At 42.1% G+C, this 17942-nt stretch overlaps 1 protein-coding gene and 1 long non-coding RNA gene across 2 annotated transcripts; one reads left to right on the top strand and one right to left on the bottom strand.

Annotated features, from left to right (window-relative positions):
* Positions 1 to 3712: 3712 nt before the first annotated feature.
* LOC147152794 (uncharacterized) lies at positions 3713 to 6131 on the top strand. The gene is made up of 2 exons (XR_015088532.1): positions 3713 to 4204; positions 4856 to 6131. It is a non-coding gene; the product is annotated as an uncharacterized LOC147152794 (long non-coding RNA).
* Positions 6132 to 14819: 8688 nt separating this feature from the next.
* Positions 14820 to 17056, bottom strand: LOC147152793 (thymosin beta-12). The gene is made up of 3 exons (XM_086057139.1): positions 16892 to 17056; positions 15823 to 15932; positions 14820 to 15671 (listed from the first exon to the last, which is right to left on the bottom strand). Exons 2-3 carry the CDS (start codon positions 15920 to 15922, stop codon positions 15637 to 15639), a joined length of 135 nt encoding a protein of 44 aa, XP_085913265.1. The 5' UTR covers positions 15923 to 15932; positions 16892 to 17056; the 3' UTR covers positions 14820 to 15636.
* Between the last annotated feature and the right edge of the window lie 886 nt (positions 17057 to 17942).

Here is a 17942-nt window from a genome sequence, read left to right as displayed (position 1 = left end):
GGAACGCATACACTCATGCTTGAGAACGTGTACCATATGAACTCTTCCTTACACGTCCACATTTGTAATCTGGAGAGCACTTTTGAAACTGTCACGCTGACAGATGCTGTCACATACACGCATTAGCATGCCCCTCCCACTGAAAGCAATATGGGAAAATAAAACAACGTTTTCCTGATATGAAGCCTTCACAAGCAGATAGGCGACCCCGGTCGGCCTATTTCCTGGCCTCAAGCCCAGACTTGCACTCCGACCCTTTTCATCCCTGTGGCAGCGCTCCTGCTGCTGAGCTCTACAATGACATAGATTCACAAATCCATTTTGCAGCGTTGTCCTGTCTACACGCTATTTGATTCTCTTCTAATGGCTCTGGCCTGACGAAAAGCTCGAGTGTCCGGCGGTTGTCGGAATGCGCGTTCCCGACATCAGCCCATTGTTCAGCCCTATCAAATGCTGCCGGGAACTATAATGTGGGGAAAGCTGTGGTTTGACTATCTAATCTGAGTCATCACCCTGTTAGTCTGGCGGAATGTAAATCGCCTCAGGCCACATCCCTTCTGCCCTGTTTTGACACATTCGCTCGACCTCATGAAGAGCGGGACATCGACATTGGGATCGGTATTTTGACTATAAGTGCTTGCATTATAAGATCCTATCCGCCATTATTTGGAAAAAATCTGACCTGTCTCATAGAAAATGATTGCTCCAGTGTCATCATGGGACCATGGAACTAAGTTGAAGTTGAAGTCCTGTGTAATCGTTAGGAAATAGTGCTTTGACATGTTGTAGCATCCATAGGCAATAACTCATCTTTTTAGGGGCGGGGAATCAATTACTTGAGGACTTTCGCTATTTGCGAAAGGACTTGGTCCATTTACCGGTGATCTACATTTGTCCTCTAAACTTTCTCCAAGTTTTACAGTACTTGTTGCACAACTTGCTCTTCTCGAACAGCAAAATTCACAAGCCATACATTTTTCCAAGGCTGGCCACTTCTGTGCCTTTCCGTGACTCATACGGTCTCTCTGCATGACTTTTGCAACCTGCTAAATCCTGTTTGATCAATTCTTAGGTGTCGTCTGGGTGTCACGATGTCAAAAAGTGAAAGGCGTGATCAAGTGGACTGTTTAAACACCAATTGTAATTGAACCAGGAATTGGTCTATGTTTTGCTGTTTCCCGAAAATCTAATGAAGTTCAGCTTTAAAGCTTAAAGTGCATTTTGGCTTTATCCTGAAATTTCAACCTGAAGTCCAAACTTTGTGTGAGTCGCACATAAGCCTCTTTGTGGAGAATGGTGGCCGATTACCTCTTGTTGGAGCATGTACTGTACATACAATATATGACATGGTGACATGCCTCCCAGTGCAAATGCCAAGTTGTCATGCACCGATAAAATGAAGAAAACAAGGAGGGCGTGCTGTGTCAAGCATCAGGCAAGTCCATTTTGAGGAACACAGTCGTGTGAGTGTCAGGCCTGCTGTTAGCACCCAAAAACAGAAGTAGAAAAGTGGTTCAAAATCGAGGAAGTGACACATGCAAAATGAATGTGCTCGAATAATCACGATTATTTTGGTAATAATCACGATAATTCAAACGATCATTTATTTTTTGGTGCAAAACAAGAACATGTTTAAACGTAAAAAATATAAAGACAAGTAAATGTAAGTAAGTTCCTATTAGACCAAACAAAATTTATAAAATTAGTTAAATGAAATTTTAAAAAAATGGTGCAAATGTGTAAAATTCAAGTATGATTTCCTTGTGTGAACAAACAGTAGGATATTAATCGTTTTTTTACAATTATGTCAATTTTGTAATCGTGGAGTGTAATAATCGCAATTGTAATTGAAATTCAATGAATTGCACAGCCCTAGTATCAATCCAATTCCAGCCATGTCAAGCCAAAGAGCGACAACCCGCCGAGGAGACCATTTGCAGGACTGATGACTGGAATGAAACAAAGCATAAGGGATTTTGGCCGCAGTTAAAAGCCAAATGCATCAAAACGCACTGAAGCAAATCAGGACCACACACGCACACAGAAACACGTTGGAGTTGTGTGGCACAAGAGTTTGGGAGATTTGTTATGGAAATAGAGCAATTGTTTCTGGGAACTTGCCCCGCTGACCTTTGAGACAGACAAGCGGGCAGAGCGAGAGGGTGAGGATTCTTTTTGGGGATAGTCACAGCCATTCTTTCTTAACCGGTCAGCTTTCTGCAGTTACTCCAACACGAGGCCCAAATAATGATCAGATCAATTTGGAGTGTGGACAAATGCCTATTGATTCCGCTTTTCACCAGCTATCATTTATGGTATAACACAGCTTAGGCCTGTTCGATTTTGCCTAATAAGAAAATCCCAATTATTTTCTCTCAAACCCGATTTTACGCTTACGACTACGATTTCTTTGTAAAATAAAAAATTTATGAAAAATGAAGTATTTTGAATGTCTTTTATTTAAACTTATTTTTTCTTTCTTTGAACTCAAAATGCCAGTCAATTTAACTTAATACACACAGAACAATCCATTGGGATTAACAGCATTTTACTTGCACAATAGATTTCAGATCTGTTCTTAATTAAATCAATAATGAAAGAAGTGCATATACCATCTGAAACGAAATCATCAACATGAGAGGAGGTAGACAGTCAAGTCTGTAAACCAAACAGTCTCTCAGCAAGTCATTTTGCCAACCAGCTAGTGACGAGCCTTTCACCTTTCTCCCTGGTCTTACTTAAACATAAATCAATGATTAGTGCAAAACTGTTACTCAATAATACAATGCACCGTCAAGCTTAAGTACGGATGCATAGTCCGACTGGACCAGTGGTCCGTTGTAGAGGAGGAAAAAAGGGACGCCTTTCAGACGTTGAGTTACTTGCTCACGGGTTGTATTGTACATGCAGGGGCACACACTACACTACAGATCTATATTTGCCCGATTTATTAACTAAACGCTCACTTGCCTGAGCAAATAGCATAATCGCCGGTAGTGCCGGTGTTTTTCCGGACCGCGCGCTCGTGGGAGGAAGCAGAAATGCAGAGGAAACTACGGTGGCTCAGATACACCAAAAATAACAAAATCGAACGTGCCGATATGACCGTTTTTAACATCGTTTTACCCAGAAAATTCGGTTACGGTTCAAAATCGCTTAATCGAGCAGCCCTAACACAGCTTTTCTTTTTTCATTTTTTTTTACGCTCCTGCTCATGCTAAGAAATCCTACAAGCTCCCTCTGACTGGAATGCTTCATCTGAAAATATCCAGAGCCTCACTGAATTGAGTTAACAACACTCTGTCATCTTAGGGCTCATTCACTGACAAAATCGTTTTTATATGTCTTTTCACAGTTCAGCCATTCAATCCCAGGAACTTGTTTATATATTTTTTTTAAATTTCCAAACTTTAGGGTAAAAGAGGGTCTGAAAATGTTAATGAGTTAAACTGGTTTTACAGAGAAAAAAAAAAAAAAAAAGAACAGGGACATTTTTCATTGTACTCACCTGCTCTGGCCTATGCAAGAAAAGTTGAACTCTATTGTTTGTAAATTGGCAGGGGTTCTCAAGTCCTCACACAGCGGACATTCTCTCCCCTCCCACATCAGATATCCCGCCTACGTACGGCAAAGTCCGATCAACATCCGAATGTTGATGTGTTGCGTAAGAGGTGGGATGAAACCTTAGCTTCCTCCTTGCCCATGTAAACAGACCCATTCTTGCTGAGGCTTGTATTACTCATCCACATTACGATTTGCTTTGCTTTAAGTGGTAAAACGAACCATTGCAGTGGGACAAGTAATAATATTTGATTGACATTCAGATGAACAAAATGTCTTGTGCTTGGCCAATAACTTCGGAGATTTTTGTTTTGAGTTTTTTTTTTTTTTTATCCCTCGTTTGTGCAAGCCGTGTGAGAAAAAATTCCAGGACTCATGACAAAAAAGATGATTTTTAAATATATTTATTTTAGGTTTTCCCCTTTGGTGTCGGCCAGACGATCAACCGTCATATCAACAAAGTGATGCTGCAGTGTTTGCTTCGTTCAGTGCGAGAGAAGAAGCCAAAGTTGTGACAGAAGAACCTGGGCCTCTTCCGGTTGAATTTTTTTGGGGACTTAGGAACTTTCCTTTCCTATTCAAGCGCGATGATACGGAAATACTTCGAGGAAAGCTGTTGGGATTTTAAAAATGCTTTTGAAAGGTAGGTTAAAGGTCAGACAATTAAATACAGTACAGTACATCAAGGACAAATACTGGAAAAACCTTAAAGGGGGAAGTCAAAACAAACATATTTTTTTTCAAGATTATATTCTATGCAGGCCCCCTAGTTGAAACACAGATTTCTAATTCATATTGTGTTTGTGGAATATGAGTTAAGCAACAAAATCCGCCCCTTTTTAGCCATCTCTAGGGGCGGCCATTTTGTCACTTCTTACGACTGAAAATGACATCACAGATGCTCAGGGCTCAGATAATAACCACTTATAGCTCAGCTTCAGAAAACAGGTGAGCCGGGATTGGTTGTTATTTGAGCCCTGAGTAGTTATGATGTCATTTTCAGTCGACAGAAGTGACAAAATGGCCGCCCCCTGAGATGGCTAAAAATGGGTGGATTTTGCTGCTTAACTCATATTTCATATTAATCATATTGCCTTGTTTCAACTAGGGGACTTGCACATATTTTATTCAATCTTTGTGTAGACGTTGTCAAATGAAGTTTCATTACATTTAATAAAGATGTGATTTGTTAAGCAATATTACTCTTCATTCCTCCACGGTGTGACAGCAACAACAACAACATGCCCTGCCATGAGGCGGCCTCGCACACTCATTACATCCATTCTTGTGTCAGAGCCCGTCCTGGCGCCGTGCCTACGCTGGGGCACAAAATGGCGCGCGGGAACAATTGTGGCGCAGGGGAGCCCTTCGCCAGATTTCCAGACAAAGATGCCGTGTTGATGCCCAACTGCTACTTCAGTCCAATTTGAATTGGGATGCTGCAGATGGAGGGGCGGCGAGGGAATGTCGGCACACGTCAGTCTGAACCCTTTATATAAGGCAGGGGGGGCCACAGTGTACAAAAAGACACAGAGACCGTCTGTCTTCAGTTGTGAAAGACAGCGGGGCATTCAGGCATGTGGGACTCTATTCACCAAGCGACAGTTGAAATCTTTTCAGTCTTTGGCCCAACTTGTGACCAGTTGTGAATTGATGCTTCAAGTCGCCACATCATTGTGTAACCCCTTCGCGTTTTGGCTCTTTTCCCACTGGCAGCTGCTGCCAAAGCTCCATAATTCATTCATCCAAACTTCAGGATAACATGTTTGATACTCCCATGAAGGAAACGTGGCCAAAACCTTGATACGCAAAACAGGAAGTTCCATTATTTCCTTGTACAGCTGCTGAAATAGTCATGAAGGTTTTGTTAGTGTGGCGCGAAGCAACGGAGCTCAAATACTTTGTTACAGTTCAAAGCGGGAGTCAACCCAAACATATTTTTTCAAGAATATGTTCACAGCAGGCCGGCCCACGAGTTGAAACACGGCATTCTGATTAATACTGCGTTTGTGGAATATGAGTTAAGCAGCAAACCCCACCTGTTCTTAGCCATCTAAGGACCAATCATGGCTTAGCTTCATAAAACAGGTGAGCTGCGATTGGTCGATAACTGAGCCCTGAGCAACTTCGATGTCATTTTCAGTCGATAGAAGTGACAAAATGGCCGCCCCCGGAGATGGCTAAACACAAGTGGATTAACTCTTATTCCACAAACGCAATATGAATCAGAATGCCATGTTTCAACTCGTGGGCCTGCATTGAACATACTCTTGAAAAAATATATATTTGGGGTGACTTCCTCTACAAGGTGTATGGGACACCATTTTTTAAAAATGTAATATGTTTTATTAAACAATAGAATATCCATGTCGTTATGAACGGTTTCTCAGATTGATTAACCAAGTATTTAATGGATTTAGCGTTACGCTTTGAAAATCTTCCAGGGGTGACGGAGAAATCGTGAAGAAGGCAGGTATGACGTCATCGAGCCACATCTCCGACTTGCTGGCTGTTAAGTGTGCTCATTGTGGTTCTTCTTTAATCAAACAATAAAGACCAATCCTTACCAACAGCTTGTCATCGCCATCTTCAAAGTCTGAGGACGACACCGTTGGACCAGTGACGTCACGCACACGCTGGGTCAAAGCGGCCAGTGGGCGGACCCAGCTCATGAAATTATTGAGTTTTCTGACATCTTTTTTTAGGCCTTTTCATTATGTTTTTACCAAAGTAATCATTGGAATTTTATTATTATCCTTCTTAAAAAAGTTTTTATGCTAACCTTCTTTTATGTCCCACACACTTTAAGGAGGTAGCATCTGCTTTTCTGATTGCTTTCTACTTTCACTCTCTTCATTTTGAAACGCATACTTGCGCTATTTACTCCTTGCAAAATGGTCCAGTGAAATCCAAATGCAACAACAATAATAATGGCCATAATTCCAAAAGATATGTTTGGCGCAAACACAACACTGATCATTACATTATTTCAATTTTTTCGTTTTACTTTCGCTCGTGAAAAGACAACAACAACAAAAATGACATTGTCACATTAATTGTGGACACATCATATCCACTGTGTGTGTCACAGAAGCTATAGAGATCCTAAAATCTGCAGTTGCCTGAAACCATAGTGGCAACTTACTATAACTCTTTGTTATGATGAATCCTCAAGCGTGTGTGCAGCCAAGTGAACTTGAGACTTCCATTTCAGTCTGGTTATCTTTGCTGTTTGGGTGTTGTAGTAGACTGCTTGCTGAGAATGAGCACAGACTCAACAGGGCCATAACAATCATGTATCTGCATTAATAAATAACTTGACCCGGAACATGCGTGGTTAGAAAAGTTCCCCATCAGCTTTCCCCTTTGCACTCATTGAATGAACACATTAAGTAGCACGCACAGGATGCTGTGCATTATTTTAGTCGGGTTACCATGGTGAGCTTGCCCATTTGTTGCCATGGAGACAACATACGAGTAGATGTGGGCAGTGGCAGTAGCACTAGCTGGCCCTCCATATACAGTTTGGTCCAGAAGAATTTTAGCTATGAGTTTTTATGAATTTGGCCAAAACGTTTTCAACTGAAACAACGAAGACGTGACTCAAGTGTAGACTTTCGGCTTTTATACAAGGCAAAAATACGGCATTTACAATTTGGAGCAGAATACCTAAATGGTAAGTGTCGCATTTTTGTCAAACATTTTGAAATATAGGTAAAAATCGATTTAGTAGTATTTGTTTATTTGCAGACACAGGTCCATACAAACAGCACAAGAGAAACACACAGGGGAAAACAGATAAAAGAGAAAGGATATAAGGATAATATTAAAATTTATACAAGGCATGGCACCAATGCAGTCTAATCTTAGAAGTAAACCTATAACAACTTTTCACTGGGCTGACAAGGGCTTCAATTATATGGTCCTCTGACGTGTCTAGTCGACAGATGAAGGTATAAATTAGCTGTCTGAGTAGTGCATCAAATGTTGGTATTCTTTTCACCACAAATAATTGACTAGCACTGTACCACCTTGGTACCTTGGTAATCTCAACTCAAATCTTTATAGTTTGTGCCTCAATTTCAAAAGCTATTAATAGAATGTACAGTAATGTCCAACCTCTTGTTCAACTCTGCTCTTTCACTAAGAAGTGAAACGTGTGACATTTGGAAATGTACAACTGATTCTGAAACATTGTTAGCAATGTGCAGTCACGATAGAGCTTGAGAGGAAGTCCAGCCAGACTTCTGCTTTTGAACAAAGAGCACACATGAAAAAGGCTTTTATTCATCTAAAATTGTACTGGTGTAGCCTAAATGCAATGGCGGGCCCTACCTACATTTGGTACCTGAAGCCTTCAATAATAACACCACTATCACGTTGCAATTAGAATAGAAATCAAATCATCAGTACTACAAGCGCACAATATAACGGCACACAACTGCGCCCCGAACATCATCTGGAACAGTTCCGAATCGATATTTATCTAATAACATGACAAAAGCATAATACGGCAGACTCTTCCCTCAGAGTGTGTCAAAATAACAACATGAATAAAAGTTAAAAAAGAAGGTTAAATGTCATAAAGTGTAGTCACTCATGTTGTAGTGGTTTGAAAGCCACTTCAGTAATTGGTGTATATGAATAAGAATGGTGTCGTCATTTCTTTACATTATCCCTCATTTTCTAATTACAGTGGAACCTTGGTTATTGTTAGTGTAATTAATTAATGTCAGATTTTTACTTGATGTATTTTGCATGCGGCTATGGTTGTTTTTAGAGTGGTCTGTAAATAAAGTTGAGGTGACTTGAGTTGATTAATCCGTTCCAGAAATACTGACTTAAAACGAATCGTACGAAAGCCGGCCTGCTCAGCAACACCAAGACAAGTAGGGGAACATCGGCGTAACATCCTGCCAAAGGTCAGGCCTTCAAAATAAAAGCATTCCAGTATTAATACAGTTTAACCACACTATTTGGCCCTACTTTGGCTTATTTAGCAGTCATATTCCTACTGTTCTGTTCTCTTTTTTATTAGGCCTGACTGTTAATAAGCCACCATATTTCACAAGAAAGGTGGTAAAACTGTGTTATTATACTGCTTTTATTTTGAAGGTGTCAATTTTGACAGGATGTGTTACATAGAAGTTCCCCATTGTTGCAGAGCAGAGGGTTATTGCATCGTGTTGCTAATAAAAGCTAGCATTGTAGAATTTGCCTAGACCACTTTTGGCACACAACTTGGGAAATGTTTCCTATAAACACATACTGATGCATAGAAATGAATAAACAAAAACAGGAACAAAAGTTTGACAAAACTTACAGCAGACAAAAAGCGAGGTTCTCCTGTATATATTTCGCAAACAACTCTAATTACTGTTGAGCATCTATTCATTACTAGCTGATCAGCTGCTAATTTCCACCACTCCCAAATGTGACCCTTTCTGTGCATCATCTTGAGAAGGTTAACACAAAAACCTCCTCTGAGTCCCGCCTGCCTGACAGACGTCTACCGTCTACCTAATCTTCTATCACGCTGCTGTTCGCTGTCAAATCGGCTATCAGCTGATGGCCAATGCTAGCTACTCTTCCACGTAGCTGAGAAAAGTAGCCTTAGAAAAAGCAGGGATGTTTAGACAACATCTTTTCAGGCTGTGGTTGTTATTTAGGCTCAATAGAAAAATGTAGTGTACTCCACATCCTATTCAGCAGCATAACATTTGTGTTTTGACACAAAATGGAAATGGGAGGGTTGTCAACAGGACTTTTGAGTTCCCTCAGACAAAACAAAATGTGGTCCAGGATTCAGTGTCTGTTGTGATGTCCTTGACTATCAAGTCGGGCCACAAGAAAAAAACAAAACAAAATCCCCTTAATCCTATAAGTTGCAACTGATCAACACATGACTCATTTTAGTGGACTCTGTGTCCAATGTGTGCATTTTGCAACCTTTGAGCAACAGCATGGGGTGGGGCTATGGTGGAGGGGGTGTAAGTCAAAACATTCGCCTAACCTCCAGGCCTAATACATGAATTTAGAGATGGTTACTACAAAAAAAAAAAAAATCTTGCAAGCTATGAAAAAGGGAGAAGAAACTGAAAGGACGGATCCAAATATCATCTGCCCAAGTAATTCATGCTCATTCATTCACGCTTGTCTGGCTTGATTTGCATAGACTGGTGACGGCCTGAGAAAGCAGCCGCATTTACAGCCAGAAGGTCCGGCATCTGTCCTCCACAAATATGTCCCTGACAGTATGAGAATGTCAATCACAGTCAGAAGTCCAATCCAAGTCATCCGACTTTTTCTCAGTAGGTTCTGGATACAATCGGCACAACAGCATCAAATCTCTAGCAGTCCGTCCGACACGCTGTGTTGTCTGAGCGGCAGTACTGATTATGTGCAGTGCTGTGGCTAATGCATTTGCAAGCATATAGGCGACGTGTGTGTGTGTTGGGGCTGGGGGCGGGGGTGGTTATGTGGTAGGACGGGGGTCATCCCATTTAGACAACAATTGAAACAATTGATCTGAGCCCCACCTGGGACATCAGAAATAGAGCCCCTCCGGGGATAATCAATGTGAGCTACAGAATGGAGCTGCCATGATGTCCTTGCATCCATTTCCTCTAACGCTTGTTGTCATTCGGGTCCTGAGTGAGTTGGAGCCTAACCCAGCTTTATGTTCTTTAACTTTGTCCTGTAGTCTATTTTCATGCTTTTATTATGACAAAGCTGCAGTACAACCTGTTATAAGCTTTGTGTCATCTGTGCGAGGCTTTCACCCATCAGGATTTTGGAGCCCCTCACTAATCAGCGAGTTAAAAAAAACAAAAAACACAATAACCGATCATGTATCAGATCAGAAGATGGACCAATCTATCCAACCGATTTAAACTGGTTTATTTACTGTACAGTTGACCCGCGCTTATTGCCGGGGATACAGACTGGCCCAGCCTACAAATAGCCAAAATTCACATACAATATAATTGACGCCCATTGAAATGCATTGGGGAAAATCATATCAATTAAACCCTAAAAATTCTCCAAAAAACGCTGATTAACGTTCAGAAACATTGAAAATTGGGAGGGCACCCAGCCCCCCCCAAAAATTAAACATTGGAAACATTTTTTTAATTCCATTGTATACGTTGCGAAACCTTGGATTATTAAAGATGACAGCACAGAATGCCCATGAAGTGAAAGAGATTGTGTTTGCTGTAATGTCTTATTTTGCGGATCTGGTCAATGATTGGTCATTGATCCAATGATGTCATTGATGCATTATGACATAACAACACTATAAGAGCCCAGGCTAATAGGGAAGCAGTAATTGGTGTCAAGGAACTATGTTGAAGTGACACATCTCAACTGAGGGACTAACATCTTCGTTTGTCAGGGAGGAGCTAAGTTTAGCCTCGAATGTTAGCTAGTGGATGTTATGGAGAATCTTCACTTCGTGTACGTGTACATTTTCAGTGCATTAAAACAACTCTGATCATCTGTAATTCATACATTTTTAATAGAGTAATGTTATATAATCAGCGCATGATAAAGCATTTGGAGCTTGTACATTACTTCCTGACTCCCCATTCATTTTGAATGGTGATAGCTCTCTGTTAACTCGTGTGCACTTACACAAGGGGAGGTAGTACACGCACTTTACAAGTTGGCAGCGCGTTTCAAGAGTCAGTATGATTCTTCAATTAGTGGTCTGTTTAACAAGCGTTTGCCTGCCTGCAACGTGTAATGTAATTATCAATCATGCAGCAACAAAGCGGCAGAGGCCAATTTATGCACGTCTCTCGAGGAAAAGGGCCAGGCTATAAAATTCAGCATTACTCAGCAGCTTTGCTTAATTGTATAGACGGGAGGGCTTTGATCGCTGTGTAATACTGTCTGACGACATCTTTGACAGCACATTGGCTCACTGGTGTCTATTTACAACTTGTCATTTTATCTGTGCGAGCCAGCAGGAATTTGGGCAGGAAACTTCCATCGTGACACAAACATGATGATTTCTGCAGCTGTACATTTAGCCATTTTGTTTGGTGAATCGCAGGCGCATGCTGATTCACTCGCAGGGCCAAACGCTTCTGGGGGGGATGGTTGCCAGGCGACGCACAGCAGAATCAGTGTGTCTCCTCCCGCAAGTGATCGGGACACGATATACTGTGGAGAAACACAAAGATCGCTCTATTATGCTCTAATGTTCAATCTATGGCTGTAATTGGCACAAAGAGTGTGTTGTGAATGCGATGCTTGAGCTGCTCTACCATGACAAGGCACATTTAACCTCATGTTACAATCGGGCGTTTGCAGAAGAAAAGCACAAAACAGATGGCTGGATTTAGATTCTGTCATCAATACCAGGGAAATACCTACGACCAGACAACTGAGCCGCATGTGGCGCATTTGTAATCTCCCGAGTATTTGAACCACGATGGCGGCAGCTGGGCCGTCTTGCCAGGGAGACAAAGATGTGACTCAGCAACAGCTGTTGCCATGGGTTACCAGGCAGCGCAAACCCCAATAGGCTTGAAACTCACGTGACTTGTGTCGCTATGTCAGAGGTACTCAAACTTTTGGGATCAAGGGACGCCAACATAGATAGATAGATAGATAGAACTTAGCCATATTCAATTATATTTAATTCGAGTTTTAGTCATCGCGGTTAGATGACGCGACAAGCCCCATTGAATAGGGCAAATTGTGTCAAATATCAGCAGCAGTTCCGTTGGATTGGTGAAACCGACTCATGTGAAAGCATCCAAGGCAAAAGTCTGTCTGACTAATCCAGATGTATAAATTGCATAGGCAATAATAAATCATGTCATGCCATGTCATCTTCCAAACCGCTTATCCTATATAGGGTCACGGGGAGTTGCTGGAGCCTATCCCAGCCGTCAATGGGCGAAGGCAGACTACACCCCGAACTGGTCGCCAGCCAGTTGCAGGGCACACATAGACACTGTCACTGAGCGGGAATTGATCCCACGCTGCCCGCACACAACTCAGGCGTGTGTACCACTACACTATCAGCGGACTGCAATAATAAATCAACAACATTAAAAGTAAAGTAGCTAGCAGAATGTAACTCAGTGTAACAGAGCAAATGTAGTGTTTCTTTTTTACAAAATTACTCAAGTTAAAATAAAAATTAGGTTGCATTAAAATTGCTCTGACAGTATCATCCAGAAGAATAATACCATACTTAAAGAGGAATTCAATCCACACATATTTCTGTGATGTCATTTTCAGTCGACAGAAGTGACAAAATGGCCGCCCCCTGAGATGGCTAAAAGCGGGTGGATTTTGCTGTTTAACTCATATTCCACAAACACAATATTCATCAGAATGTCTTGTCGCAACTAGTGGGCCACCACAGAACATATTCTAGAAAAAATATGTTTGGGTTGACTTTTCTTTAAGTAAATATAACAGAGTAAATGTAGCGCGTTACTACCCACAGCAAAAGACTGACAGTCGGTCCTGCCTACTGTCTCCGAGAGGTTGTTCTTCGTCGGATGAGGAGGTTCCTTTTTTTTTTTTCAAAAACCCTGCAAACTCCATCTATCAGTGGCCCAAAACTAATAGAACTAATTGGTTTAGTATGTTTGATTTATTAGCCCCCATATGTAGGCTACATATGCGTTTTTTAAAAATGATAGGGCATGATTTATTGCAAATTACTTCACAGACTCCCACGCTAGTTTGAGAACTACTGAGCTGAGTGACCATGGGTCTCTGTGGAGCCATACGAGCGAGATGGACGGTGTTAATCTGGCCAAGCCTTTGCCTGGCAGCCCACTTAACCCCCCCCCCCACCCAACCCCTTGCTCCCGCCCCTCCTTCCCCTACTAAATGCAGATTAATACCTTATTAAGAGAAACTGATTTAACTGCAATCCACTTACACCAGCATGGAGGACAACATCCCTCTAGGAAAACAGTTCATGCTTAACGGTGCTTGCGCCGACCTAACCTGGGCGTCGCTTTCCCTACATTGTCCGCCACAAACGACGGGTGCAGTGATAAGTGGCCTCGGCTAATATATGTTAACGTCTGCCAACTCCATGCTAATGACATTAAGGTTTTGTCGGCGGCGGCTAATTTGGGACGAAGGCAGTTTAGGAGGCGGAGCAAATCTCCCGCTGAGGCTACACCTTGTACTCTGGGTCATGCCGTCCCATAAGCCACTGCAGCAACTCAACTTAGCATGTTTTGGAATGTGTGAGGCAGCCGGAGTCCATACAGGAAGGCCAGACATCATATCATATACATATGCACAAAAATCTGACTAGTTTTGAAAACCGAAGTCCATGAAACTATTTTACAATTTATTTGAAAAAGCGTATTTGGTCAAATTGAACCAGTGAGAATTACAGTAGGCTAAATCCTTTTTTGGTCATTTTAAGTCAAGTGTAGAATGAATGGAGAAAACACTTTCAGAAGAATCATGGTTGAGATCAACGTTACATGTTTTTTTTTTCATTTTGTTTTGTTACATAAAGTTGTCTCAGTGCAACACTGGGCCAACATCCCAAAAAGTGAGGTTGAGAGATCGGTAGAAGTCTCCAAGTCTCCAACACTAAGTAGTGATTTAGCTTGGATGCTAATGAATCTGCAAGTTGGTATATGTGAATGCTATTTTTCATCTTGCATGAAATATTGGTGGATTTGACCGATGAGCGATCCATCAATTCAATCCATCAATTTTTGGACATGACATGATGAGACAAATGAGACACTTCGACATTTATGTGCTTTCAGGCATCATGGCCCTGTGAGGAAAATCATCACTACAAAGTGACTCATGATGAAAATGAACGTGACACCTCTGATCTAGAAGTAATCATTGCCATATAAATGACCAAAATATAACTAACCAACTATAAATAATAGCATTTGTCTATAAAATAGTTATAGGTACACCTCTGCATAACATCGTATCCTTGTTATCAAAGAAAAAAAGAAAGAGACACAGTTCAACTTACAAAAATAACCTTATTAACATTGTTTAATGGTCTGTAAAAGAAAAGTGGATGTGCAATTACACTTTATTGTAGTAGCGGAAAAAAAGCATGTCCCCCAGGGTCACATGCGCCCCCCCAGGGGGGCCCGCCCCACTATTTGAGAAGCACTGGCCTATATGAACCCTGCAGGTAACCAGTCCCAAGGCTTCACGAAAGGCTGCTCACGAGAGCAAAAGCGCAGTGTGCGGATTGCGGCGTTCCTTGCAAACATTTCACAGAACACATCTTAGTAACAAATCTTATTTTATTACAACATTTCATGGTTTTCCATTCCTTGCAATGGATTGTGGCGGCGTAATCTGACTGCTGGGACTTTACAAAAAAAACCTCCAACGATCAATCTTAAAGCACATGAATTCAGATGACTTTTTTTTACTGACACAAAATCATGAACCACTGAGAGAAAAGGGCAATTTAACCACAAACAAGGTCCATTTGTTTCCAGAACTAGTTGAAATCCATAATTTGTCATTCTGTGTGCATACAAAGAAATAAAAACATACATACAACAGTATCATTTTTGGGATGTGGTGGTCATCAACAGCGTACAAACAAAGTTGTGCATTTCCGAAAATTAGAAAGACGACATAACAACAAGAGCGGAAAAGCTTGACGCCTTATCTTTGGCGCAAAAAGCAGCAGCGCGGGAAGTCGGGCGGTGACGTGGTGGTGACGGGGGATGGTGACGCACTTCCTGGGATGCAGGCCCTTCCTCGCCCCTTCAAACTCTCCGCTGCAGAGCCATGTTGGGCGTTCAAACACTTCCAGGATCCTGTACCATCTCCTCCTCCTCCTCTTCCTCCACTCTCCCTCTCTTCTCCATCCTCAAGATGGCGGCGCGTTGCGTCGACCGAAGGCGTCGTCCCGTCTGCGCGACTGGCTTGCTCGGTTATCGTTGTGGTTTCGTCGTTTCGGTTACAAAGTTATACAGCTAGAAGAAGTGACTGATGAAAACAAGGCAATGCGGAAGGAAGGGAGGAAGAAGGGAAGGAGTGGGGGTGTGTCGGGGGATGGGAGGGGGACGCGGGGCATGGCGAGGGGCTTCACGACGTCGTCGCCGCCTTCTCCTGTTCGATGGCTGCAGGGAGGGAAGAGAAAAGGTTCGGTCATTGTTATCCGGGATTCCAAGTCTTTTTGCAATAGCATGACACATTGCATAGATAGATAGATAGATAGATAGATAGATAGATAGATAGATAGATCTTTTGTGATAAAATACAGCAACTTACTTTCTTTTGTGGGCAGGATGTTCTTTTCCTTGGTCTCCGTTTTCTTCAGCTTGTTCTTATCGAAGCTGGTCACCTCTGAGATGTCAGGTTTGTCGCTCATCTTTGCAGGCCTGCAAGATCACAAAAGTCCTTATTCAATTAAAAAAAAAAAGAGGAAATAAATAGTCCTCCGTAGTAATTGCGCCAAGAGTGGTTTTAAAAATTCCTCGGGGTATCAATGTGAAAAATGCATATAATTTTTTGAAAAGCACCTGAGAATTTGGACCCCCCCCCCCCCCTTTCTGACTATGAAGTCAGGGCGTTGGCCAAATATCATTACGCAGATTACTTTTGCTCCTTGTGGGCTCGTACGCCTTCGTTCTTTTGTTCGTCCTATGGTTGTGGCCGCCGTGATTTGACTGGCATCCACCCAGTCATCCCACACTAGGATGTTACAATTGAAGTCCGGTCATTTACATAACAATAGCGGTCCGCCGTGCAGACTCCCAGAAGGAAAATTAAGGGCACGCAGACGATGACAAAATGAAAATTCAAAGCATCATTAATCGGCCACTCCAGAAATATTAAATGTTTTCTTAGTCATGGCCAAATCCACGTTGGAGTTCCCCAACGACCACCTCCTTCCTCCCATGCGGCTCAAGGCGAATGAACCACCGCCCTGGTCCTGTTGGTCATTCCTCACATCCAGCTCAAATCTGTCGTCGAGTGCAACATATTTGAGGCCAGTTGATTACCTACGTGGACGCCCGTGGGTAGTAACAGTGGGCTAATGGTGGGGTGGGGGCACGCTTGTAACAAAGGGAAATACACAATTTAGCGTGAGCATGGGGGCGCCGGCCGGACAAAGGGCGCGCGCACGCATGGATCAAATCATTAGCTGCTTCTCTTAAAACAACGCCATTATGTGCTTCCATATGTTTTCATTGGTGTAACGCCATCATCAATGCGACAATAAAACTGCTGTAGAGCTGTAAAACAATATGGAGAGAGAGAGAGAATGAGCGAGAGAGAGAGAGAGAGAGAGCGAGAAAGGCTGACAAAGACAAGTGATGATTCGGATGGAGCTTACCGATGAGTCGTCTGGTGAGGACAAGTTGTTTTGTGGTGCTGCTCAAGTGCGTTGCAACAGTAGAAGGCGAGACTCGGCCAGACGCAAGCTTACATATAGTCACAAATATGCTAATGACGTCTGACATCACTCCCAGCACGTCCAGCGTTGCCTCCCCTGCTGGCGAGACCGTTAAATGGCACTTTCGAGTTTTGGGGTGGGAGTGGATGAAAATGGAAGAAAGAGTGGGGGATCAACGTCCAAATATTTTGTATGGTTGTTGTCCAAGCTTTTGTCAAGACATTTACGCTGTTATTTCCTGCAAGTGTTACCCCCCGTTAGCATTTGAGCGGACCTAGTTTTTTAACGTGTATGAGTCGCCCCCTAGTGGTGCGATCCAGAAAACATACTGAATCATTGTTGTCATCCATCCATTTACTATGGCAGTGTTTTGCGCAAATCTCACGGCACACCACCAAACAACAAGTCACGAAATGATTAGCATATTTGATTTTCAAGTGATAGTTCCAAATGAGCACAGAATGCACGGTGACCTTTAGGGGAGAGGTGGGGTTATGGTGCCAATTTTTACTTAAAGTGCCTTTTATGCAGGGGGATCACAGGAATGCCTCCAACTAACATGTACAGGATGTTGTACATTCCTGGGAGTACTCACTTTGGAATTTAAATTAACTGCTTGAGAAATATAGCTTTTGAAAAAAAGTGGTTTTGTGGCACAACTTTGCCACTAGTCCAGGGTAAATTCAATTGTGCCATTCGTCAGAAATCATTGTGCTGTCGATGAGTGAGGTAAAACATATCATTTTAATCTCACAAACAATAATGCTATATAAAAGAAAGACAAATAAATTCAATACAAAAGTACTTGTTAAGTGCTTATTTACAGTTTTATCATCATCAAAGGCCAATTTGCTTAAGGCTTAGCGCTACATGAACACATGCAAAATGAGCACCTAAGCGCATCTGAATATCTTTACAGATTGTGCCCACTTCTCGCTGTACCACCAAGCCTATTTTTTTCTTATCCATATATCTTTTTAGGTTTTTATGG

Source organism: Filicampus tigris, chromosome 1, assembly GCF_054856515.1.
Source record: "Filicampus tigris isolate MCC_2025a chromosome 1, RoL_Ftig_1.0, whole genome shotgun sequence".
In the NCBI taxonomy this organism is placed as follows: Eukaryota; Metazoa; Chordata; class Actinopteri; order Syngnathiformes; family Syngnathidae; genus Filicampus; species Filicampus tigris.
Note: the sequence above shows the minus strand (reverse complement) of the source record. Positions and strands in the feature narration are given on the sequence as shown.